The 27,383-nt window shown below is 51.8% G+C and overlaps 1 protein-coding gene across 1 annotated transcript in view; it reads left to right on the forward strand.

The window, feature by feature from the left end:
- The window catches only part of mnd1 (meiotic nuclear divisions 1 homolog (S. cerevisiae)), a 77,078-nt gene extending 66,272 nt beyond the window's left edge, over window positions 1-10,806 (forward strand). The window contains exons 6-8 of the mRNA XM_038792025.1: window positions 255-369; window positions 9,588-9,632; window positions 9,748-10,806. Coding sequence (XP_038647953.1) covers window positions 255-369; window positions 9,588-9,632; window positions 9,748-9,854 — 267 coding nt within the window. The 3' untranslated portion in view covers window positions 9,855-10,806. The remainder of the gene's footprint in view (window positions 1-254; window positions 370-9,587; window positions 9,633-9,747) is intronic.
- Window positions 10,807-27,383: the final 16,577 nt, after the last annotated feature.

Raw genomic sequence — 27,383 nt, forward strand, 5'->3', positions numbered from 1 at the left:
TTCTGTGCCTAATTTTACACTTTGCATTAAAAAGATGCAATTATTTTGTGAGGATTGTCTAACAGGAGATTAACCCAGAGAAGTAACTACCAAGGGGTAATTTTCCAGAGTTTCCTCTGAACTTGCAGTTGGAGGTTGGATGTTCTAAGAATCAAACAGAAATTTGGAGTGGATAACGTTTAAACTTCCAATGTTACATTATCACTTCGTAATTACCCATGTGTAAAAGCATTACATTTCATTTTCTAAAACAGGATAAACGTGCAGCTATGTTAGAAGAATTGGAGGGACTTAGAAAACAAAGAAGTCAGTTGAAAACAGAGTTAGAAAAATACCAAGAATGTGATCCAGAAGTAATTGAAGAAATCCGTGAGTAATCCATCAGTTAAAATAGTTGTAATTTTCTATCCTGAGAATTTTGCTTTTCTCTGCTAGTTTAAACTGAGAAAACAGTTAATCGTAATATAATGCTGAAGTATGATTGAAATTATATTATTGCCTTAAAAGATTGTGCTGTATCTTAAATGAGCAGTTTCAATCCGTATGGTCTTAGTTCCTTTTTTTTTGAAAATCTTCTTATTGGCTTTTCACATATTTATAAACAGTTGTTACTTATATACATTACAGTTTCCTTTCATTTTTTTTTCTTCTTCCCTGGCTTGCTCCTCGTTGCTTGCCACGAACAGGATTTGGAACAGGCCGACAAACTGCCCCCAAGTATCCAGGAAGCCTTCCTCTGACTCTCGGATGGCGTAGTTAATCTTCTCCAGGTGGAGAAATTCCGAGAGGTCAGCGAGCCAGTCTGCAGCTTTGGGCAGTGCTGCCGATCGGCAGCTGAGCAGGATTCTCCGGCTTGCGATTAGGGAAGCTCTGGCTGCTCCGATACCCCAAAGATTGCCACTATTGGGCATGGCTTCACCCTCACCCCCACAACCCTGGACAGTGCCTCGGAGAAGGCTGTCCAGAACCCAGCAAGCTTGGGGCAGGCCCAAAACATCTGGGTGTGGTTGGCCGGGCCCTTCTGGCACCGTTCACATTTGTCCTCCACCTCCGGGAAGAACCTGCTCATTCGGGTTCTGGTCAGGTGCGCTCTGTGCACCACTTTGAGCTGCATTAGGCTTAGCCTTGCGCAGGAGGAGGTGGAGCTCACCCTGCTCAGTGCTTCGCTGCAGAGTCCCCATCCCACCTCTGTCCCCAGTTCGCCCTCTCATTTTTGTCTGGTCCCGTCCAGTGGTGTTTGAGCTCTGTCCAGTAGCTGTCCATATATTTTCCCACATAGTCCCCCCTTCTCGCTGCTTGTGCCTATCAGGTCCTCTCGTAGTGTGCTTTCTGGGGTCCCGGGGTACCCTACTGTCTCTTTGCGGAGCAAGTGCTTTATTTGGAGGTGTCTCCATTCCTGTCCTCTTGATAGTTTCCACTTCCTCGTCAGTTCGTCCAGTGTCGCCAGTCTGCGCCCTACATAGAAGTCCCCGACCGTCAGTGTGCCCTTGTCCTGCCTCCGTCTTTTGAAAGTGGTATCTAGCATGGCTATGGGGAATCTGTGAAATGCCGCAGATGGGTGCCATAAGGGACATTTTGGTTATCCCAAAGTGCTGTCTTAACTGGGTCCACGTTCTCAGCGTGTCCGTTACCACTGGGCTCGTTGTGTACCTTGTTGAGGAGGATGTGAGTGCTGATGTGGCCGGAGCTCGCAGGGTTGTTCCTTTACAGAATGCCTCCTCCATTTGTACCCAATCTGTGTCGGGTTCTTGTACCCATCCCCTCACTTTTTCTGCCGTTGCTGCCCATTGGTAGTATTGTACGTTCGGTAGAGCCAGGCCCCCTCTAACTTTCCCTCTTTGTCGTGTCGGTTTGGGAATTCTCGGATTCTTGCCCCCCCCCCCACACACACACACACAAACGCCATGATTACCCTGTCTATGTTTTGGAAAAAGGCCTTGGGGATGAAGATCTGGATGGATCTAAACAGGAAGAGGAACCGTGGCAGTACGTTCATCTTGATCGTCTGCACTCTTCCCGCCAGGGAGATTGGGAGTGAGCCCCACCGTTGAAGGTCTTTTCTTACTTCCTCCAGCAGGCTGGTCAGGTTCCACTTGTGGATCTGTGTCCAGTCTCTGGCTATCTGGATCCCCAGGTAATGGAATCTGTTCTGGGCTGTTTAGAACGGGAGCCCTTTCAGCTCTGTCCCTCCCCCTTTTGGGTTCACTGGAAATGTCTCGCTTTTGCCCAGGTTAAGTTTGTAGCCCGAGAAGGTTCCAAACTCTTTCAGGACCTGCAGTATTGCCTTCAGTCCCTCCTGTGGCTGCAAGACATAGAGGAGCAGGTCATCTGCATAGAGTGAGACTCTGTGCTCTCTGTCTCCTCTCGGGATTCCCTTCCAGCATTTTGCTATCGCCAGGGGTTCAATCGCTAGCGCGAACAAGAGTTGGGACAGGGGGCAGCCTTGTCTTGTTCCTCTCTGTAGCTGGAAGTATTCAGAGCTGGTGGTGTTAGTTCGGACACTCGCTTCGGGAGCGTTGTACAGGAGCCTCACCCAGGCGGTGAATCCCGCTCCTAGCCCAATCCATTCCAGTACCTCGAGGAGGTAGCTCCATTCGACTCTGTCAAAGGCCTTTTCTGCATCCAGAAAACTTCTGGTGTTCTCTTCCCGGAGGGGGGTCATTATCACATTCAGCAGCCGCCTGATGTTCGCTGTGAGCTGCCTATCCTTGACAAAGTTTGGTCCTCTGCGACCACCTCTGGTACGCAGCCTTTTGGCCAGGACCGTTGCGAGTATTTTCGCATCCACGTTCAGCAGTGAAATGGGGCTGTATGATCCACATTCTTTTTTGGATATCAGTGAGATTGTGGCCTGCGCTAGCGTGGGGGCAGGGTGTCCCCTGCCAGTGAGTCCGCGAACATGTCCCTTAGGTGTGAGGCCAGGACTGGTGCAAATGTTTTGTAGAAGTCCGCCGGGAACCCGTCGGGTCCCGGTGCCTTCCCCGCCTGCATGGAGCTGATGCTGGCCATGATTTCTCCCAGGTCTATTGGTGCTTCCAGCTCCCCCCATCTGTCTTCCCCACCACTGGCAGTTCCAGTCTGCCTAGGAACTGTTTCATTCCCGCATCCCCCTCGGGGGTCTCGTAGGTGTACAGTCTCCGGTGGAAGATTGACCTCCTTTGGCTCTGTTACCAGTCTGCCTTTGCTATCCTTAACCTGCGTTTTTTCCCTCGTGACTGCCTGCTTTCTCAGCTGGTGAGTCAATAGGCGGCCAGCCTGGTCTCCGTGTTCGTAGAAGGTGGAGTTGATACACTGCTTTCCTAGTGGATAGCAGGTTAAAGTCCATTTGCAGCTTTTTCCTCTCCACCAGCAGCACTACGGTCGGGGCCTTGGAGTACTTTCTATAACTTCCAGAATGGAGTCCACTAGCTGTTGCCTGGCCACCCTCTCTTCCCTATCTCTACTTGCCTTGTAGGCTATGATCTCTCCTCTGATCACGGCCTTCAGTGCCTCCCAAAACGTGGAGGGTGAGACCGCCCCTTTTTGGTTGTTACTAACGTACCTATGGCCTGCGATATTTTTTGGCAGATAGCCTTGTCGGCCAGGAGGTCCGTGTCCAGCCTCCATGTGGGGCGCTGGGCCCGGCCTGTCTCCAACCTCACATCCATATAATGTGGAGCGTGGTCGGAGATAACGATCGCGGAGTAATCTGTTCCCGTGATCACTGGAAGCACCGATTTCCCCACTGCAAAGAAGTCTATACGGATGTAGACCTTGTTCACCTGCGAAAAGAACGAGAACTCCTTTTCTCCCGGGTGCAGGAACCTCCATGGGTCCACCGCCCCCATCTGTTCCATGAAGGCCTCTAGCTCCCTAGGCATGCCAGACGTTTTCCCCGCTCTGGGGTTTGATCGGTCGGTCAGTGGGTCCAGCACGCAGTTAAAGTCGCCCCCCATAATCAGTCGGTATGTGTCAAGGTCGGGGATTTCCGCTACGGTCTTCTTTATGAATTCTGAGTCGTCCCAGTTGGGAGCGTACACATTTACAAGTACGACAGGTGCCCCTTCCAGGACACCGCTGACCATGACGTACCTTCCCCCCGCGTCGGTAACTGTCTTGGTTCCCGTAAACCTCGTCCTTTTAATAATTAATATTGCTAACCCCCCTAGCCCTTGTCCGGTAGCAAGAGTGGTAAGTCTGTCCCACCCAGCCCTTCCTTACCAGCAATCGGTCCTTCTCCCTCAGGTACATCTCTTGTAGGTAGATTATGTCTCCTTTTCGGCTTCTTAGGTGGGTGAAGACTCTGGATCTTATCACTGGGCCGTTGAGTGCCCTTACATTCCAGGTAACAATCCTGGTGGGGGGTTCTGACCCCCCGGTCCTGTGGGATCACCCATGCTTACCTGGTGGACACGCCCCTGCACTCCGGGTTTCCCTTTGCTAGGGGGCCGCCCAAAATGGCCAGGGTCACCGTTCTCACCATGGGGTCGGGCCCCAGCGCTCAGGGGTTTCCCTTTGCCCAGGGGGCACCCAGTGTGGCCACCAGCTGTGTGTACACCACACGGGTGCGCCCCTGCGCTCCGGGGTCGCCCTCCGCCCTGATGTCCTCTCGGGTGGCTGTTTGCAGTGTCCTCTTGGTTCCTCGCCCTGCTCCCTTTCCGCTGAGGCCTATGTCTGTACTGCTTCACTATCTCACCCTTCTCTTTGCTTCTCTTTTGTTCTGCGTTCTCCCCCAGACTCACCTCCCCCCCCACCCCCAGCCCTGTCCCTTTGTTCCCACCCCCTGCATTCTCCCCCCTTCTGCCCCCCCTCCCCTCCTTGTGCTAGACGCTCCCCTCCCCTGAGAGGGGGCCGCGGCCCTCCTTCCTTCCTGCCTCCCGTGCTGGCTCTCCTCGCTAGTACGGTGGCCCTCCTTCCAGTATTTGCCCAGTTCTGGCCCTGTTTAACCTTTCGCCTACTGGCACTTGTCTCACCCTCCTGTTTGCTTTCCTCACCCTCATTTCCCTCGCTCCACCCCCCACCCCCCATTGCATTGAGGGAGGAGACAAGCTCTGAGACAAGGCAGCACAGTTCCGCGCAAGGCATAACACACGTGCACAGTTCATGAGTCCATTGCCCTTGTTTGCGGTCTGTCCTCCGCTCTTTGTTCTGGTTTTCTCTTCCTTTTTCCGTCCCCATGTCTTTCATTGCGATTGCGTGTGCTCCTCCCCCAGCTTGTTCGCTCTAACAAACTCATCAGCCACCACTGGGGTGTTAAAATACAGCTCTTTCCCCTCAAATGTGACCCAGAGTTTGGCCGGGAATAACATCCCAAATTTTACCTTGCTTTTGTGCAGTGCTGATTTCGCCTTGTTGAATTCAGCCCTTTTTTTGGCCAGGTCCACCCCAATGTCCTGATACACCCTTATGGTCTTCCCCTCCCACGTGCTCTGTTTTGTTTTCTGGGCCCACTTTAGGATTCTCTCCCGGTCTTGGAACCGGTGCAGCTTCGCAATAATTGCTCTGGGCTGGTCCCTGGCTTTGGGCTTGGGTCAGAGTGACCTGTGTGCCCTGTCTATTTTCAGTGGGTTTGGGAATACCTCCTTTCCCACTAGCTTGCTCATCATTTTGGAGATGTAGCCTGTTGGGTCTCTGCCCTCTATCCCCTCTGGCAGACCCACTATTTTAATGTTCTGCCGTCTGTACCTATTTTCCTGGTCCTCCACTTTTCCTCTTAGAATCCCCAGGGCCGTTACTAACCTCTTCACCTCGGCTTCTAGGCTTATCACCCTGTCGCTCTGGCCCAAGGCGGCCCTCTCCAACTCCAGAATCATTTTTTCCTGCGCCTTCACTTCCCTTTCCAGGCCTTCGATGGTCTGCTGCATTTTGTGCGTCGTCTCCTTCATCATTGCTTGGAGCTCCGACCAGAGCGCCTCCTTTATGCGGGTCGCTGCGTCCTGCTCACGCTCCATTGCTTGGTCCGCCATCGTTTTCTCTTTCAGGCTCGCTTGTACCTCCTTCTCGTCTTGTGGGGCCGTCTGGCTGCGCGTCCGCCACTCATGCGCCTTACCCTCGCTGCTGCTGTGCTTGCGTCTCGCTGTTTAGTTCCTTTTTTGTGAGCAGTGTGCGACAACTTCATTCAATCAATCGCTTCTCGGCCCTTTGGCTAAGGTCAAGGGTCAGATCAAACCCAATATGAGGCGCCATGCCCTTTATTGACAGCTTGGATCGTGTATGTCTCTCTTGTGGCGACCGTGAATTGGCTTCAGTTTGAATCTGACTTGGTGTTTGGAGCAAGCATTGAGATGGATTAAGGGTTAGCCCTGTCCACTCTGCACATTGGCTTTGTAACTTTCAGGATGGGATTTAAAAATAAATGTTTTAAACTTTATTCAATCGCTCTCAACACCATGTTCTTGGGTAATCTGATGGTACTGAGCAACTTTTTATTTGGTGGTGGAGCATGTCAAAGCATTCAGTCATTTAAACTTGTAACAGTGCATCTGTAATGTGCTTTTGATTTCAATTGAAGCAGAATATATATGTTGTAGGCCACCAAATAGTAACATTATGATGGGGCGGGCAATAAACAAAGAAATAACTGATGCATGCAGAAATGGTACAGCAGTTATCATGGGGGATTTTAATCTACATGTCGATTGGTTAAACCAGATCGTTCAAGGCAGCCTTGAGGAGGAGTTTATAGAATGTATCCGCTATAGTTTCCTAGAACAGTATGTAATGGAACCTACGAAGGGAACAAGCGATCCTAGATCTGGTCCTGTGTAATGAGACAGGATTGATTAATGATCTCATAGTTAGGGATCCTCTCGGAAGGAGCGATCACAATATGGTGGAATTTAAAATACAGATGGAGGGTGAGAAGGTAAAATCAAACACTCGTGTTTTGTGCTTAAACAAAGGAGATTACAATGGGATGAGAGAAGAGCTGGCTGAGGTTGTCTGGGAGCAAAGACTTTATGGTGAAACAGTTGAGGAACAGTAGAGAACCTTCCAAGCAATTTTTCACAGTGCTCAGCAAAAGTTTATACCAACAAAAAGGAAGGACGGTAGAAAGAGGGAAAATCGACGGTGGATATCTAAGGAAATAAGGGAGAGTATCAAATTGAAGGAAAAAGCAGACAAAGTGGCAAAGATTAGTGGGAGACTAGAGGATTGGAAAATCTTTAGGGGGCAACAGAAAGCTACTAAAAAAACTATAAAGAAAAGTAAGATAAATTATGAGAGTAAACTTGCTCAGAATATAAAAAGATAGTAAAAGTTTCTACAAATATATAAAACAAAAAAGAGTGGCGGAGGTAAATATTGGTCCATTAGAGGATGAGAAGGGAGATTTAATAATGGGACATGAGGAAATGGCTGAGGAACTGAACAGGTTTTTTGGGTCGGTCTTCACAGTGGAAGACACAAATAACATGCCAGTCACTTATGGAAATAAGGCTATGACGGTGAGGACCTTGAGACGATTGTTATCACTAAGGAGGTAGTGATGGGCAAGCTAATGGGGCTAAAGGTAGACAAGTCTTCTGGTCCTGATGGAATGCATCCCAGGGTACTAAAAGCGATGGCTAGGGAAATTGCAAATGCACTCGTGATAATTTACCAAAATTCACTGGACTCTGGAGTGGTCCCGGCGGTTTGGAAATGAGCAAACGTGACACCACTGTTTTAAAAAGGAGGTAGGCAGAAAGCGGGTAATTATAGGCCGGTTAGCTTAACTTCGGTAGTAGGGAAGATGCTGGAATCTGTCATCAAGGAAGAAATAGCGAGGCATCTGGATGGAAATTGTCCCATTGGACAGACGCAGCATGGGTTCATAAAGGGCAGGTGGTGCCTAACTAATTTAGTGGATTTTTTTGAGGACATTACCAGTGCGGTAGACAAAGTTGTGCCAATGTATGTGGTATATCTGTATTTCCAGAGAGCTTTTGACAAGGTACAAGGTTGCTGTTTAAGATAATGATGCATGACGTTAAGGGTAAAGTAGTAGCATGGATAGAGGATTGGTTAATTGATAGTAAGCAAAGAGTGGGGATTAATGGGTGTTTCTCTGGTTGGCAATCAGTAGCTAGTGATGTCCCTCTGGGATCAGTGTTGGGCCCACAATTGTTCACAATTTACATAGATGATTTGGAGTTGGGGACCAAGTGTAATGTGTCCAAGTTTGCAGAGGACTCTAAGATGAGTGGATAAGCAAAAAGTGCAGAGGTTACCGGAAGTCTGCAGAGGGATTTGGAAGTGAATGGGCTGGGGTCTGGCAGATGGAATACAATGTTGACAAATGTAAGGTTATCCATTTTGGTAGGAATAACAACAAAAGGGATTATTATTTAAATGATAAAATATTAAAACATGCTGCTGTGCAGAGAGACCTGGGTGTGCTAGTGCATGAGTCACAAAAAGTTGGTTTACAGGTGCAACAGGTGATTAAGAAGGCGAATGGAGTTTTGTCTTTCATTGCTAGAGGGATGGAGTTTAAGCCTAGGGAGGTTATGCTGCAATTGTATACGGTGTTAGTGAGGCCACACCTGGAGCATTGTGTTCAGTTTTGGTCTCCTTACCAGAGAAAGGACGTACTGGTGCTGGAGGGTGCGCACAGAAGATTCACTAGGTTAATCCCAGAGTTGAGAGGGTTGGATTACGAGAGGTTGAGTTGACTGGGACTTTACTAATTGGAATTTAGAAGGATGCGGGGGGATCTTATAGAAATATATACAATTATGAAGGAAATAGATAGGATAGATACGGAGAGGTTGCTTCCACTGGCGGGTGAAAGCAGAACCAGGGTGCATAGTCTCAAAATAAGGGGAAGTAGATTTAGGACTGAGTTTAGGAGGAACTTCTTAACCCAAAGGGTTGTGAATCTATGGAATTCCCTGCCCAATGAAGCAGTTAAGGCTCCCTCATTAAATGTTTTCAAGATATAGATAGTTTTTTGAAGAATAAAGGGTTATGGTGTTCATGCGGGAAAGTGGAGCTGAGTTCACAAAGGATCAGCCATGATCTTATTGAATGGCAGAGCAGACTCGAAGGGCCAGATTGCCTACTCCTGCTCCTAGTTGGTATATTTTTATGTTATATTATTAAATGGTTATAAGCTATAGACATTGCTGTGAGGCCAATGGACTCAATTGGGATCGACTGTATTTTTAGTTCAAACACTATCAGTATGTTGAATGCAGGATAAATGGTATTTTCTTATCCTGTACTTTCCGGCTACGACGTTGGTAGCTGTGGAATTAGCCACTGTTTTAATTTGATTTTTTTAGATTAACCAGCTCATTTTCCTGCACAGGACTGGGCGAACTAAGTCCAAGTAGGTATTGTTAATTGTTCTGAAGCATGGAGCATGACAATTGCGACAACTGACCACAGAAGTAAACCAAAAGAAAATCATTTGAATTCTACTTGATGATGGTAACTAGTGTTTTGGGCTTGGTAGCTACAGTGAATAGTTTAAATCTGAATTTAAATTGATGCTACATTATCTAATCTGTTGCAATTTCTCTTGGTGCAGGAGACAAAAAATATTGCCCCGCTTCTTCTCCAGTTAGGAAAAATAAATTTGTGTATAAGTAATATGGGCTATTTTATTTTTTTATTTATAGGGCAGAATAACAAGGTGTCAAAAGATGCGGTCAATAGATGGACTGGTATGTTACAAAAGACCTGTATCTCATTGTAAAGTTCTCCAGTTCTTTTTCATCCATTTCCAGATGTCTCAATATCTCTAATTTATGTTTGTTTAATTTATGTTTGTTTCTCTAGATAATGTATTTGCCATAAAATCCTGGGCTAATAAAAAATTTGGATTTGAACGGAATAAAATTGACAAGGCTTTTGGAATTCCAGAAGATTTTGACTATATTGACTGAAGTATCGGTACAAATTAATCTTGCTTTTTTTGAGTTTGTATCAAACTTTGTGTTTATTGAAAAATGGTCTGATTTTATCATAAGAAAATTGAACCTTCCACATCTGGCCTATCAGTTTTGTGGAGTTCAATTTGCTTTTGATACTTTGAGTCTTTTATTCTGCTGTTTTGAGGGATTCTATGATTCTAAATCAGTGTTTGCAGCAGAGAATTATCTCACATGCCATCTGCCATTATGAGGATAAATCCCGGCAGGTATTGGCAATTGATGGAGGATTGAGTCCAGCTAAATTAAAGAGCAACTGAATAACGCAGTGTTTACCACAAGCCTGCTAATAATAGTGCAGCCTGCATATGAAGTCCCCTCCATAACCTGTTGAAATAGTAATTTTTGATAAACCAGCCCTGATAAATAACGGTTTGTCCTGTCCGCTAAGTGACCCATTTTCACGTTCTTACAATGCTGATTTATTTAGAACCATCCCAATCTGAGATTAGTTCATCAATTGAGCCCGTGTTTTATTGCATATTCCTTCCCCACTTTACTAACAAAGAAAAATGCAGTGCGATTTTATTATCAGATCAGTTTGGATAAAAATCTAAAGCCAAATTGCAGCTAAAAATATTTTTTTAGCGCAATAATTGTTGGCTCTAAAGCTATCAAGTGCTTGTTGCTCAAATGTTCCACACAGATATTTCTATAGTGTTTTGCTTAATTTTGTAAAGAAGGAATAAAACCTTCACAGGTACAAATATTTGATCCATAATTGAGATTGAAACCAGATTATCTAATGCAACAAAATTGACTGCACTATACTTATGTTGACTAAGTCAGGAAGAAACCGGGAAGAGATAAAGATTTTCATTGTGCCAGAAACGTGTTCTATGTCCAAGTGAATTGCTTTGTAAATCAGAACTTTGTAATACTGCAATAAACTTAGAAACCCAGTCTATTATTTGCTCATTATTATTGACATAAATACTGAACTGTTTAAGTGCCAAGCGCCTGAAGGTAACTTTTGTTCATTATTTTACAGGGGAAACCACCAGGTTGCTCCACAGCCTAACTGTAGATAAAGCTTTAATTAAATAATAAATTTGAAACCAAATGCCAAAACCTAGAACTGAATGTGCAAGTGTTGCATAGGTATATATGAGTTTTAAATATTCTTGTGTGTTTATAATAATAATCTTTATTGTCACAAGTAGGCTTACAATAACGCTGCAATGAAGTTACTGTGAAAAGCCCCTAGTCACCACATTCCAGCGCCTGTTCAGGTACACGGAGGGGGACTTCAGAATGTCCAAATTACCTAACAGCGCGTCTTTCGCGACTTGTGGGAGGAAATCAGAGCACCCGGAGGGAACGGGTGACACAGGGTGAACGTGCAGCCAAGACCTGTAACTTGGTTGTTGTCATTTGACTTCAGAGTACAAAGCTGGAGTCATATTTCAGGTTGTAACTTGCATTCTGCCTCCTAAAAAAGGTGGTACATTCCTGCTCTTATGGCATTCTTGTTTTAATATTAATAGAGTGCAAGTAACTATTTTGTGTATTTCGTTCCGTTCTGTGTATTTCTCACCCCATCATTCATCCTAGGCCACTATTCCTTAAGTGCTTCTAGGCTTAATCTACATTTAGACCCAAATCACTGACACCCAGCAAGTCAGTTTTCTTGCATGTATAATGAAGCAACCGATGGGATAGCTAATTTTCCAATGTGTTCCACAGGATAATCATTTGATTTGGAAAATCACGTATTTGCCAAGAGTCCATAGTTCATTAATAGTTTTGGAGGTGGTTCCATGATATTCATAGTGGGGGAATTCTACAGTGGTAATGCCATTGAATGTCAAGGGTGATAGTTAGATTCTGTTGGAGATGGCCATTGCCTGGTACTTATCTGTCCTGAATGTTACTTGCCACTTGGCAGTCCAAACCTGAATTCCCACGGTGAGCATTCAAACCAACACCACCAGCTCTGAATACTTCCAGCTACAAAGAGGCACAAGGCAAGGCTGCCTATTGTCCCCACTATTGTTCGCGCTAGCGATTGAACCCCTGGCAATAGCCTTGCGGGACGTGAAAAGCTGGAAGGGCATCCAGAGAGGAGACAGAGAGCATAGAGTTTCACTCTATGTGGATGACCTCCTATATATCTCAAAGCCGCAGGAAGGGCTGAAGGCAATCGTGCAGATCCTGAAAGAGTTTGGAACCTTCTCGGGCTACAAACATAACCTGGGCAAAAGTGAGGCATACCCAGTGAATGCAAATGGGGGAGGGGTAGAGCTGGAGGGGCTCCCGTTTAAAACAGCCCAGAACAGATTCCGATACCTGGGGGTCCAAATAGCCAGGAGGTGGACACAAATCCACACGTCGAGCCTGACCAGCCTGGTGGAGTGGCGGGGAGAGTGCAGATGATCAAAATGAACGTACTGCCAAGGTTCCTCTTCCTGTTCAGATCCATACCGATCTTCATCCCCAAGACCTTTTTCCAAAACGCAGGCAGTTTAATCCTAGTGTTTGTGTGGTGGGGTAAGAACCCGGGAATTCCCAAACTGACATTGCAAAGTAGGAAAATCAAAATTGGCTTGGCAGTACTACCTGCAATACTACCACTAGGCAGCAACGGCGGAAAGAGTGAGGGGATGGGTACAAGAACCCGACTCAGATGGGTGCAGATGGAGGAGGCCTCCTGTAAGAGAATGCCCCTCCGGACCCTGACTACAGCAGCACTCCCATCCCCCTCGACAAAATACACAACAAGCCCAGTGGTAGTGTCCATGCTGAGAATGTGGGCCCAACTGAGACTGCACTTCGGGCTAACTAGGATATCCCCCATGACCCCCATCTGCAGCAATCACAAATTCCTCCCAGCCGTGCTAGACACCACCTTTAGGAAATGGAGACGGGACGGGGGCACACTGATGGTTAGGGACTTTTACGTAGGGCGCAGACTGGCGACACTGGACGAACTGCCGGAGAAGTGGAAACTGCCGACAGGACAGGAAATGAGAGACCAGCAAATAAAGCACTTGCTCCGCAAAGAGACAGTAGGGTACCCAGAGGCCCCAGAACCACACTATTAGGGGACCTGATTAGGACAGGCAACAAAGAAGGGGGACTATGTGGGAAAATGTATGGACAGCTACTGGACAGAGATCGAACACCACTGGACGAGACCAGACGGAAATGGAAGGACGAACTGGGGACAGAGGTGGGATGGGGACTCTGGAGCGAAGCACTGAGCAGGGTGAACTCCACCTCCTCCTGCGCAAGGCGTAATGCAGCTCAAAGTGGTGCACAGAACGCACCTGACCAGAACCCAAATTAGCAGGTTCTTTCCGGAGGTGGAGGATGGCCTGGATCAGCAGCACCACCCACAGCTGCAGACTGGCTCGCTTACCTTTCGGAATTTTTCCACCTAGAGAAGATCAAGTATGCCATCCGAGGGTCGGAGGAAGGCTTCCGAGATGCATGGGGCAGTTCGTCGGCCTGTTCCAAAACCTGTTTGAGGCCAGCAACAACAAGTAAGATAGGAAAACCGGAGAGATAGGAAGTAAAAGAGGAAGGACAAGGGGAAAATAAGGATAGGAGGGGAACCATAGGAATGCGCAACCTGGGAGGGGGGAGGAAGTGGAAAGGCTGGAAAGACAAAAAAAGGGAACAACAGTGGTGACTAGCACAGGGAGCGGGGTTGGCTCCCCCCCACCAGGCACCTCCTGTCCACATGGCACCAACTTCCCAGAGAGTCTGTGGAAGATTTCTGGCGTGCCCTGCTCGCCCTGGTGAGACACTGTGACTGCCAGGCCATTTCGGCCACTGAATATTCGAATCTGCTAATGAGAGACGCATTCATTACGGGCATAGGGTCTGACTACATCCGCCAGCGCCTCATAGAAGGGGCCACGCTTGACCTCGCGGCGACCAAGAAACTAGCGCTCTCGCTCACTGTCACCTCACAGACTTATGCCCCCGACTGCACGGCCCACCCCCGCCCTGTGCATCGTGGACGGACCCCATCAGCGATCGCCCTCAGCCAACACTGTGCCGCGCGGCAGCCAACCATCCCTGGGGGACCCAGACAAAACACCCCGGCGCGGAGCGCACCCTGCGAGGCCTACGGCAAGAAGGGACATTTCGCTGCAGTGTACCAGGCCCGCTCAATTGCCGCTATTGTCCCGGCACCTCCCACGTGCGGCCAGTAGGCGCCGGCATCTTGCTTCACTCAACACGTGCGGCCTGTGGGCGCCGCCGTCTTGCTTGCCTCAGAACCAATGTGCGCCGCCATCTTGCCTGCCCAGGACACATGTGGCCTGAGGGCGCCGCCATCTTGCCTACCCCAGGACACGTGCGGCCCGTGGGCGCCGCCATCCTACCCGCCTCAGGACCCCTGCCTGTCAGGCACCTCATCAAGCAGCTCATCGCCTGCAACCGCCGACGACCAGCCGCTTCTCGCCTTGGTCACGATAGACCAGTCTCGACTGCACAACCTCGCGACCACTTTGGCAAAGGTGAAGGTCGACGGGCACGAGATATTCTGCCTTCTGGACTCCGGGAGCACTGAGAGCTTCATCCACCCAGATACGGTAAGGCGCTGCTCCCTCGCGGTACACCCTACTAACCAAAGAATCTCCCTGGCCTCCGGATCCCACTCTGTGGCGATCCTGGGGTACTGCATCACCACCCTCACTGTCCAGGGCGTAGAGTTCAGCGGCTTCCGGCTCCACGTCCTCCCCAACCTGTGCGCTGCCTTGCTACTCGGCCTGGACTTCCAGTGCAACCTCCAGAGCCTAACCCTGAAATTTGGCGCTGCCTGTACCATTTCCTTAGGGTTCCCTTCGGCGTCTTCCAATGGGAGATGGACCGAATGGCTGACCGGTACGGACTGCGGGCCACTTTCCTGTACCTGGACAACGTCACCATCTGCGGCCACGAACAGCAGGACCACAACGCTAACCGTTCCAAATTTCTCCACACCGCCACTCTCCTCAACCTAACTTACAACAAGGAGAAGTGTGTGTTCAGCACGAACTGCTTAGCCATCCTCGACTATGTGGTGCAGAACGGCGTTCTAGGGCCCGACCCCGACCACATGCGCCCCCTCATGGAACTCCCCCTCCCCCACTGCCCCAAGACCCTCAAACGATGCCTGGGGTTCTTTTCGTATTACGCCCAGTGGGTCCCAAACTATGCGGACAAGGCCCGCCCACTCATTCAATCCACCGCTTTCCCACTGACGGTCGAGGCTCACCATGCCTTCAACCTTATCAAGGCCGACATCGCCACGGCCGCGATGCACGCGGTCAACGAGACGCTCCCCTTCCAAGTTGAGAGTGATACATCAGACGTCGCTCTGGCCGCCACCCTCAACCATGCAGGCAAGCCCCTGACATTCTTTTCCCGCACCCTCCATGCCTCTGAAATTCGGCACTCCTCCGTCGAAAAGGAGGCCAAAGCCATCGTAGAAGCTGTGCGACATTGGAGGCATTACCTGGCCGGCAGGACATTCACTCTCCTCACTGACCAACGGTCGGTTGCCTTCATGTTTAACAACACACAGCGGGGTAAGATCAAAAATGATAAAACCTTGAGGTGGAGGATCGAGCTCTCCACCTACAATTGATTTTGTATCGCCCCGGTCAGCTCAACGGGCCCCCCGATGCCCTGTCCCGAGGTACATGTGCCAGCGCACAAGTGGACCGACTCCGGACCCTGCACAACGATCTCTTTCACCCAGGAGACACCCGCTTTTACCACTTGTTAAGGCCCTCAATCTGCTCTACTCCATTGAGGAAGTCAGGGCTATCACCAGAGACTGCCGGGTCTGCGCGGAGTGTAAACTGCACTTCTACCGGCCTGGTTAAGGCCTCCCGCCCTTTGAATGCCTCAGCGTGGACTTCAAAGGGCCCCTCCCCTCCATCAACCGCAACACTTACTTTCTTAATGCGGTCGACGAGTATTCCCGATTCCCCTTCGCCATCCAATGCCCCGATATGTCGTCTGCCACCGTCATCAAAGCCCTCAACACCATCTTCGCTCTGTTCGGTTTCCCCGTCTACGTTCACAGCGACTGGGGATCCTCATTTATGAGTGATGAGCTGTGCCAGTACCTGCTCAACAGGGGCATTGCCTCGAGCAGGCCGACCAGCTACAACCCCAGGGGAAACGGGCAGGTGGAGCGGAAGAATGGGACGGTCTGGAGGGCCGTCCAGCTGGCCCTACGGTCCAGAAATCTCCCGGCCTCCCGCTGGCAGGAGGCCCTCCCCGACGCACTTCACTCCGTTTGGTCGCTCCTGTGCACCGCGACTAACGAAACCCCCCATGAACATCTCTTTGCCTTCCCCAGGAAGTCCACCTCCGGGGTTTCGCTCCCAACGTGGCTGGCAGCTCCAGGACCCGTTCTCCTCCGTAAACACGTGCGACTCCACAAGGCGGACCCATTGGTTGAGAGGGTACAGCTACTCCATGCAAACCCGCAGTACGCCTACGTAGCGTACCCCAATGGCCGCCAAGACACAGTCTCCCTCAGGGACCTGGCACCAGCTGGGTCCCCACATCCCCCCCACATCCCCCCCCCCCCCCCCCCTTGCCTCGGCACCACCCTCCCTTCCCCCGGCGCACCCCACCGCAGCCCCTGCTCCAGGACAATCCATCCTCCCCTTGCTCCCATCTGGGGATGAAGAGGATTTTGACACGCTCCCGGAGTCACCGAAGACCAAGCCGACGCCTGAGTTGCCACCAGCACTGCGGCGCTCTCAAGACAGGTCAAGGCGCCCGTTCGTCTAAATTTGTAACCACCTCTGTAATTTAAAAACCAATCTGTATGTGTATAGTATCCCACCACCCCCGCTGGACTCATTTTTAACAGAGGGTGAATGTGGTAGTCACAACTGTTGTATTATATTGTATATATTGGGATTACAGTACTACAGGTACGGGGGTAGATCCCTGCCTGCTGGCTCCGCCCAGTAGGCGGAGTATAAATGTGTGTGCTCTCCGAGCTGCAGCCATTTTGTCAGCTGCTGTAGGAGGCCACACACCTCTGTGTGATAAAGCCTCGATTACTCTCTCGTCTCGTCATAATTGTTTGTGCATCATCATCACCCCCCCCCCCCCCCCCCCCCCCCCCCCCACACACACACACACACACACACACACAATCACAGGGGGAACACAGCCGAAGTTGACGGAGGAAGGAAAGAGTGGGGGGGGGGGGGGGGGGTGCGGGAGGGACCACATTCCGAGCCAGATGGTGGCAAAATGTACAGAGGATAAATTAAGGGAAGGACAGGACAAACCTTTCTTACAGTAGAATAAACTAACGCGGCAAACAATGTATAACTGTATAAATTTGGAAAATACCAATAAGATTTTTTTTTTAAAGGCCGTTGACAGAGTACTTCATAGAGGTACTGGAGCGGTTCAGGCTTGGAATAGGGTTCACCGCTTGGGTGAAACTCCTATAAACCGCTCCCACGGCGAGCGTATGGACAAACACCACCAGCTAGCTCTAAGTACCCCCAGCTGCATGAGGCAGGGATGCCCACTGCTGTTCGCGTTAGCGATTGAGACATTTGTGATCACACTCGGGGCGGCAAAGATTTGGAAAGGGATCCGGAGAGGAGGCAGAGAGCACAGAGTCTTGCACAATGCAGATGACCTGTTCCTCTGCATCTCAGACCCGTGAAACAGCATGGAACGAATCATGGCGCTCTTGAAAGAGTTTGGAACCTTCTCGGGCTTCAAACGTAACATTAGCAAAAGCGAGGTCTTCCCGGTGAATCCGCAAGCGGGAGGGGCAGAGCTGGAGGGGTTATCATTAAATTCCACTACCTGGGGATCCAAATTGCTCATGACTGGCTATGGATCCACAAGTGGAACCTGACCAGCTTGATGGAAGAAGTTAAAAAGGATCTGCAGAGATGGAACACGCTCCCACTCTCCCTGGCGGGGAGGGTGCAGACGATCAAAATGAACCTACTGCCCAAGTTCCTCTTCCTGTGTTGATCTATCCTGATCTACATCCCCAAGGCCTTTTTCAACTCACTGCACAAACTGGTTGTGGTGTTTGTTGTGGGGGGGTGGGGGGAAGCAAGAGTCCAAGGATCCCAGAGAGTACTGCAGAGAACGGGATCCCAAACCTGCAATATTACCACCGCATAGAGAGTAAAGGGGTGGATAAAGGAGCCAGAACAGAAGCTGAGTGGGTGTTTATGGAGGAGGGCTCCTGCAGAGGGACCTCCCTCCTAGCCACGGTGGCACTCCCATCCCCACATAATAAATATTCAACGAACCCAGTGGTGGTAGCAACACTCCAGTCGTGGAACCAACTGCAACAACATTTTGGGCGAACTGAAATGTCCGATAAAGCCCCCATCTGCCACAGCCACAGGTTCGCTGTGGGACTCAACGCTGGCGACCATGGATGCCTCCTTCAAAAGGTGAGACAGGATGGAGGAATGCCGTTAGTTAGGGACTTATACGAAAACAACAGATTAACAACGCTCGAAGAGCTGACAGAAAGATTTCAGCTGACCGAGGGAAACAAACTTGGGTACCTAAAACTCAAAAACGTCATGAAGGGAGGCAAGGATGTACTCAAGACCACTACGACAATCATTGCTAGAGGACCTGCTGGACGCGGACATGTTAGGGAAAGGGAACTGGTGACATGTACAGACGACCCTAAGGGGGGCAACGGGCAACACCCAACTGGACAAGACAAGGGAGAAGTGAGAGGAGCACTTGGGGTTTGAAATAGGGTGGGGACTCTGGAGCGAAGCACTGCACAGGGTCAACTCCATATGCACAAAGCTAAGCCTAATGCAGTTAAAAGTGGTACACAGAGCCCACTTTTTTTTTATAAATGTTTTTTATTCAGTTTTCATGTTTTATATTGAACAAATTACAAATTGTTAGAGAGAGAGAAAAAAAAAGAACACGCAAAAATTAACATATATATTTACAGGTGAGCATCTTCGTAGTAATAACTGTGGCCTCCCCCTTTTCGCCGGCATACATATTTTACATTCCCCAACATGTTTATTGGCATTTATTTAGTTTGGTTTTGGGCCTTAGCTAGCCATCAAACCCCCGTAACGAGCCCGTAGCCCCCCCCCCCCCCCCCCCCCCCCCCCCGCCGGCTACCTTCCCCCGACTATTCTTCCTCTTGTACGTTGGCCACAAACAGGTCCCGGAACAATTGCATGAATGGCTCCCACGTTCTGTGGAAGCCGTCGTCCGACCCTCGGATGGCGAATTTGATTTTCTCCATTTGGAGAGAATCCGAGAGGTCGGACAGCCAGTCTGCAGCTCTGGGCGGTGCTGCTGACCGCCAGCCAAACAGGATTCTACGGCGGGCGATCAGGGAGGCAAAGGCAAGGGCGTCCGCCCTCCTCCCCAGGAATAGATCTGGCTGGTCTGAAACCCCGAAGACCGCCACTATCGGGCATGGCTCCACCCTCACCCCCACCACTTTGGACATAGCCTCGAAGAAGGCTGTCCAGTACTCCACAAGTCTGGGGCAAGACCAGAACATGTGGGCATGGTTGGCCGGGCCTCTTTGGCACCGCTCACATCTGTCCTCCACCTCTGGGAAGAACCTACTCATACGGTTTCTCGTTAAGTGGGCTCTATGTACCACTTTTAGTTGCGTCAGGCTGAGCCTTGCGCACGTGGAGGTGGAGTTGACCCTATGCAGTGCTTCGCTCCAGAGTCCCCACCCTATCTCCACCCCCAGGTCGTCCTCCCATTTCCTTCTTGTTGCGTCCAGTACGGTGTCGTCCCTATCTACCAGTCGGCCATACATGTCACTACAGTTCCCTTTCTCTAGGATACTTGCGTCCAGTAGGTCTTCCAGTAGTGTCTGTCGTGGCGGTTGTGGGTACGTCCTTGTCTCCTTTCGTAGGAAGTTTTTGAGCTGCAGGTACCGTAGCTCGTTCCCCCCAGCTAGCTGAAATTTCTCTGTCAGTTCGTCCAGTGTTGCGATCCTGTCGTCCGTGTATAGGTCCCTGACTGTCAGTGTCCCCCCGTCCTGTCTCCACCTTTTGAAGGTGGCGTCAGTCAGTGCTGGTTTGAACCTATGGTTGTTGCAGATGGGAGCCTTGTCCGACATTTTGTTCAGGCCAAATTGCTGCCGCAGTTGGTTCCAGGATTGGAGGGTGGCTGTCACCACTGGGCTGCTGGAGTGTTTTTTGGGTGGGGATGGGAGTGCTGCCGTGGCGAGGGCCCGGAGGGAGGTCCCCATGCAGGAGGCCTCCTCCGCACGCACCCACTCGGCTTCTGGCTCCTGGATCCATCCCCTTACTCGCTCGGCTGTTGCCGCCCAGTGGTAGAATTGTAGATTCGGGAGGGCTAGCCCCCCCCTGGATTTTGTTTTCTGTAGGACCTTCTTTGGGATCCTAGCATTTTTACCCCCCCCCCATACGAGCGCCATGATAAGTTTGTCCAGCGCTATGAAGAAGGCCTTGGGGATGTAGATCGGAATGGATCTAAACAGGAAGAGGAACCTGGGCAATACGTTCATTTTGATCGTCTGGACTCTTCCTGCGAGGGAGAGTGGGAGTGTGTTCCATCTTTGCAGGTCCTTTTTTACTTCCTCCGCCAGGCTGGTGAGGTTCCATTTGTGGATCACAGAGCCCACTTAACCAGAACCCAAATTAGCAGGCTCTTCCCCGAGGTGGAGGACAGATGCGAACAGTGCCAAGGAGGCCTGGCCAACCATGCCCACATATTCTGGTCTTGCCCCAGACTTGCTGGGTACTGGACTGCCTTCTTTGAGGCAATGTCTAATGTGGTGGGGATGAGGGTGGAGCCATCAGAACAGCCAGGTCTATTCATGGGGAGGAAGGCCTTTGCCTCCCTAATCGCCGGCTGGAGAATCCTGCTCAGCTGGCGGTCAGCAGCACCACCCAAAGCTGCCAACTGGCTTTTCGACCTATCGGAATTTCTCCAAATGGAGAAAATTTAATTTGCCATCTACAGGTCGGAAGAAGGCTTCCACAAAATATGGGAGTCAACTCGGTTGTTCCAAGACCTGTTTGAAGCCAACAAGTAGGAAGCCAAAGATTAGGAGAAGATAGCCACGACACAGTAAGGAAGTGGGGGGGGGGGGGGGGGGTCAGAGGAAAAAGGAACTCAGCCAAGCCCAACAAAAGAACCAGGAGACACTGGTGGTGGGGGCAGGTGCAACAACAACAACCTGAACCAAAGGGAACAAAAGCAAAGAGAAAACCGGTGGGAAAGTAAACATGGGGACTACAATAACCACGGCTAACATTATAAGGAATAAAAGGAAGGGGAAATTGTGATGTCTTTATGTAAATAGTCAAAACTGATCTAAATGTAAATAATTCTAGTTTTATTTCTTGTATTCTCTTGTTTAACTCCCATTGTTTGTTTATATTTGTTTTGTATGCCAACAACTCAATAAAAACATTTATATAAAAAAAAGAATAGTAGTCACCTGGAACGTTGGGACTCAACGGCCCAGTGAAAAGATCCAGTCTTTACTCATCTAAAAAGCCTGAGGGCTGACATACTCTTCCTCGAGGAGACACACCTGAGGTAGAGGGGGTAAGAAAGAGCTGGATAGGACAGACATACCAAGTGTGCTTCAGTAAGGGCACAAGGGGGGTGGCCATACTGTAAAGGATGACCTTTACAGTGACGAATACGGTGACGGACCCGAGGGGGGGGGGGGGGGTGGTATTTAATGGTCAGCGGTGTCCTGGAAGGGGCACCGGTGGTGCTTGTGAAACATATGTCTCTAACTGGGATGATGCAGACTTCATCAAAAAGACCATGACAGAAATTCCTGACCTAGACTCCCACCAACTCATCATAGGGGGAGACTCCAACTGTGTGCAGGACTCAGGACGGACAAATCCAGCTCCAAATCAGGGAAACAATCAGTTATGGTAAGGGAACTGAACACCTTTATGAAGCATGAGGGGCATACAAACCCATCTCACTCCTGAACACTGACACCAAAATCTTGGCGAATGCCCTGGCAAGATGACTAGAGAGTTGTGTGCCAGAGGTCGTGGCGGAAGATCGGATGGGCTTTGTTAAGGGCAGACAGTTGATGGCGAATATCAGACGCCTGCTGAACATGATTATGGTCCACCCAGGATGAATACACCAGAAATAATCATCTCCCTCGGCTATTGACAGAGTCAAATGGTGGTACCTTGTGGAGGTACTGGAACAGTTTATGTTTTGGCAGGGTTCACCTCTTGTGTGAAACTACTGTACAGCGCTCCCATGGCGAGCATATGAACGAACACCACCTGCTCTAAATACTTCGGTTGCACAGAGGCACACAGCAGGGATTACCATTGTCCCCGCTGCTAAATGCACTCGCAATTGAGCCGCTGGCCATCGCTCTCAGATCAGCAAAGGGGTGGAGAGGCATGCAGAGGGAAGACAGGGAGCACAGAATCTCACTCCATGTGGATGACCTGCTCCTCTACATCTCGAACCCCCTAACCAGCATTGGAGGAATAATGGAACTCCTAAGGGAGTTTGGCGTCTTCTCAGATTGCAAACTTTTTTTTTAAAATAATTTTTATTTAAATTTTTACAAAATATAAACATCTCAACTCTATTAACAAAACAACCGCGGTAACACCCCAAGAACAATACCCACCCAACTTCAAAAGCAACTACAAACAAAAGAAAAAAAAACACCAAAAGAACACCCAAACAACAAAAGGGAAAGAGATAACACCCGCCACATCCCACAAATCCATGTACACAGTTCTCCCTCCCACCGATCCAAACCCCCCCTCCCTTCCCCCCGGGTTACTGCTGCTGCCGGCCTATTTCCCTACCGTCCGCCAGGAAGTCCAGGAAAGGCTGCCACCGCCTAAAGAACCCTTGTACTGATCACCTCAGGGCAAATTTCACCTTCTCTAATTTAATGAACCCCGCCATATCATTGATCCAGGCCTCCACGCTTGGGGGCCTCGCATCCTTCCATTGGAGCAAGATCCTCCGCCGGGCTACTAGGGACGCAAAGGCCAGAACATCGGCCTCTTTCGCCTCCTGTACTCCCGGCTCCACTGCAACCCCAAAAATTGCGAGTCCCCAGCCTGGCTTGACCCTGGATCCCACCACCCTCGACACCGTCCTTGCTACCCCCTTCCAAAACTCCCCCAGCGCTGGGCACGCCCAAAACATATGGGCGTGGTTCGCTGGGCTCCCCGAGCACCTAGCACACCTGTCCTCGCCCCCGAAAAACCTACTCATCCTCGTCCCAGTCATGTGGGCCCTATGCAGCACCTTGAACTAAATGAGGCTAAGCCTCGCACAGGAAGAGGAGGAATTCACTCTCTCCAGGGTATCCGCCCACGTCCCCTCCTCAATCTCCTCACCCAGCTCCTCTTCCCATTTACCCTTCAGTTCCTCCACCGAGGCCTCGTCTACCTCCTGCATTACCCGCTATATGTCCGAAATCCTCCCTCCTCCAACCCACACCCCCGAGAGCAACCGATCCCGCACCCCTCGTGGGGGCAGCAAGGGGAACCCCTCCACCTGCTGCCTGGCAAACGCCCTCACCTGCATGTACCTAAACATGTTCCCCGGGGGGAACCCAAACTTCCCCTCTAACTCCCCCAAGCTCGCGAACCTCCCCTCCATAAACAGGTCCCTCAACCTCCTAACCCCTGACCTGTGCCAGCCCAGAAATCCACCATCAATGCTCCCTGGGACAAACCGATGGTTCCCCTGTATTGGGGCCTCCATCGAGCCCCCCACTTCTACCCTATGCCGTCTCCATTGCCCCCAAATTTTGAGGGTAGCCGCCACCACCGCGCTTGTGGTATACCTCATTGGAGGGAGTGGCAACGGCGCCGTTACCAGCGCCTCCAGGCTCGTGCCCACACATGACGCCGCCTCCATCCTCTCCCATGCTGCCCCTTCCTCGTCCATTACCCACTTACGCACCATCGCTGCGTTGGCAGCCCAATAGTACCCACAGAGGTTGGGCAGCGCCAGCCCCCCCCTATCCTTGCCCCGTTCCAGGAACACTCTTCTCACCCTCGGAGTCCCATGCGCCCACACAAATCCCGTGATACTCCTGTTGACCCTCCTAAAAAAGGCCTTCAGGATAAGGATGGGGAGGCACTGGAATAGGAACAAAAACCTCGGGAGCACCGTCATCTTAATGGACTGCACCCTCCCCGCCAGTGACAGCGGTAACATATCCCACCTCTTAAACTCCTCCTCCATCTGCTCCACCAACCTTGTGAGGTTGAGCTTGTGCAGGGCCCCCCAGCTCCCAGCCACCTGGACCCCTCGGTACCTGAAGCTCTTCCCTGCCTGCTTCAGTAGGAGCCTACCAATCCCCTCCTCTTCATCCCCCGGATGCACCACAAACAACTCACTCTTGCCCAGGTTCAACTTATACCCCGAGAAACCCCCGAATTCACGAAGAATCCTCATCACCTCCGGCATCCCCCCCTCCCCCCCACGGATCCGCCACATACAGCAACAGGTCGTCCACATACAGCGACACTCGATGCTCCTCCCCACCCCTCACCAGGCCCCTCTAGTTCCCTGACTCCATCAATGCCATGGCCAGGGGCTCAATCGCTAACGCGAAGAGCAAGGGGAACAGGGGGCACCCCTGTCTCGTCCCCCGGTACAGCCGAAAGTACTCCGAACTCCTCCTATTTGTGGCTACACTCGCCATCGGGGCCTCGTAGAGCAGCCTCACCCACCGGATAAACCCCTCCCCAAACCCAAACCTCTCCAACACCTCCCACAAATACTCCCACTCAACCCTATCAAAGGCCTTCTCCGCATCCAATGCCACCACTATCTCCGCCTCCCCTTCCATGGCCGGCATCATAATGACATTGAGGAGCCTTCGCACGTTCGTATTCAACTGCCTTCCCTTCACAAACCCCGTCTGGTCCTCATGAATGACCCCGGGCACGCAATCCTCTATTCTAGTGGCCAGGATCTTTGCCAGCAGCTTAGCGTCGGCATTTAGCAGCCAAATCGGCCTATATGACCCGCACTGCAGAGGGTCCTTGTCCCGCTTCAGGATCAAGGAAATCAGCGCCCGTGACATAGTTGGGGGCAAAGCCCCCCCCCCCCCCCCCCCCCCCCCCCCCTCCCTTGCCTCGTTAAAGGTCTAAACCAACAGGGGGCCCAACAGGTCCAAATACCTTTTATAAAATTCCGCCGGAAACCCGTCCGGCCCCGGCGCCTTCCCCGACTGCATGCTCCATATCCCTTTGACCACCTCCTCCAGCTCGATCGGCGCCCCCAGTCCCTCAACCTGCTCCTCCTCCACCCTCGGGAATCGCAGCTTGTCCAAGAAGCGCCCCATTCCACCCCCCTCCACCGGGGGTTCCGACCGGTACAGTTCCCCATAGAAGTCTCTGAAGACCCCATTAACATCTACTCCCCTCCGCACCACCTTCCCAGCCTTATCCGTCACTCCCCCAATCTCCCTGGCTCCCAATCTCCCCAATCTCCCATATTCATACACCGCCCCCTGTGCTTTCCAGGGCCGGCTCAAGGTATCGGCAACTCGGGCAGTCGCCCGGGGCGCCATGTGCTAGGGGGCGCCATCAAGGAGTGCGTGACCGGCGTCAGAGACCTGGCGCCGCGTAAAAGACTCGGGTCCCGCGCATGCGCAGTTGGGCCGGTGCCAACCAGCGCATGCGCGGTGGCCGCCCTCCCTCAGGCCGCCCCGCACAAACATGGCGGGTGGATCCAGGCTCGCCGGTGGTCACTCCGCCCCCCCCCCCCCCCGCCCGCCCCCCCCCCTCCAGCCCCCCCCCCCCCCCCCGAAGGGCGCCGAAGTTCAGCTTGCCCGGGGCGCCAGCAACCCTAGGGCCGGCGCTGGTGCTTGCCTCCACTGGGCTTCCGCCTTTCTGGTAGTCAATAGGTCGAATCTGGCCTGAAGGCTACGCCTCTCCCCCAGCAATCCCTCCTCTGGAGCCTCCGCATATCTCCTATCCACCCGCACCATCTCCCCTATCAGTCTCTTCCCTTTCCCTCTGCTCCCCCCTCTCCCTATGGGTTCGGATGGAGATCAGTTCCCCCCTCATCACCGCTTTCAATGCCTCCCAGACCGTCCCCACTCGGACCTCCCCGTTGTCATTGGCCTCAAGGTACCTCTCGATACACCCCCGAACCCTCTCAGCCACCTCCTCATCTGCCAGCAGCCCCACCTCCAAGCGCCAGAGCGGACGAAGGTCCCTCTCTTCCCCCAGCCCGAGGTCCACCCAGTGCGGGGCATGATCTGAAATGGCAATGGCGGAGTATTCCACATCCTCCACCCTCGTCACCAGCCCCCTGCTCAGGACAAAAAAAATCAATCCTTGAGTAGGCCTTATGTACATGGGAGAAAAACGAGTATTCCCTGGCCCTTGGCCTCGCAAACCTCCAGGGATCCCCCTCCCCCCCCCGCCCCCAAAATCTGGTCCATAAATCCTCTCAACACCTTGCCCGCCGCCGGCCTCCTACCCGTCCGGGACTTGGATCGATCCAATGGGGGATCCAGTACCGTGTTGAAGTCCCCCCCCTCCATGATCAGGCCCCCCCACCTCCAGGTCCGGAATGCGGCCCAACATACGCCGCATAAACCCCGCATCGTCCCAATTTGGGGCGTAAACATTCACCAACACCACCCGCTCCCCCTGCAGCTTGCCACTCACCATCACGTACCTCCTGCCACTGTCAGCCACCACATTTAACGCCTCAAACGACACCTTCTTCCCCACCAGGATCGCCACCCCCTACTCTTCTCATCCAGCCCTGAGTGAAATACTTGGCCCACCCATCCCTTCCTCAGCCGAACCTGGTCCACCACTCTCAGGTGTGTCTCCTGGAGCATGGCCACATCCGCCTTCAGTCCCTTCAGGTGCGCAAATACCCGGGCCCGTTTGACCGGCCCATTCAGCCCCCTCACATTCCAGTATATCAGCCGGATCAGAGGGCTCCCTGCCCCCCTCCGCTGCCGATTAGCCATACCCCATCCCTTGCCCACCACCGGCCAGCGTCCCCCGCTCTGCCAGTTTCCCACGGCGGCAACACCCCCCCCCCCTCCAGCACCCCCTGCGTCCTCCAGCTCCTTCCTGACCGTTTCAGCAGCAACCCGGTCCCCCCCCCCCCCCCCCCCCCAGGCTAGGACCCCTCCTAGCCGCGCCCCTCCCTCCATTGCACTCCCGTGAGCCAGCTAACTTCTGCTGACCCCGGCGACTCCCGCCCTACCTCCGACTCCTCCCCACGTGGGACTACCCCTCCTCCATCGTGCCCGTCAACGGGTCCTCCCCCCCCCCCCCCCGCTCTTGCGCGGGAAAAGAAAACAGCCAGCAACGACCCGCGCTTCTCAGCCCCGACCCCGCCCCCACCACCTCCCAGCGCGGGAAACCCGCAGAAAGCCCGCGCTTTCGCCCTGCCCGGCCCCGCCTCCTCCAGGGCAACTCCCATTGTCAGTCCCCCCCACCAGCTCCCCGAACTCCCCGTTTACCCCCCTGCCCGAACCCGTCCACCAGACCCCTACAG

This window comes from Scyliorhinus canicula, chromosome 3 (genome assembly GCF_902713615.1).
Source record: "Scyliorhinus canicula chromosome 3, sScyCan1.1, whole genome shotgun sequence".
Classification (NCBI taxonomy): Eukaryota; Metazoa; Chordata; class Chondrichthyes; order Carcharhiniformes; family Scyliorhinidae; genus Scyliorhinus; species Scyliorhinus canicula.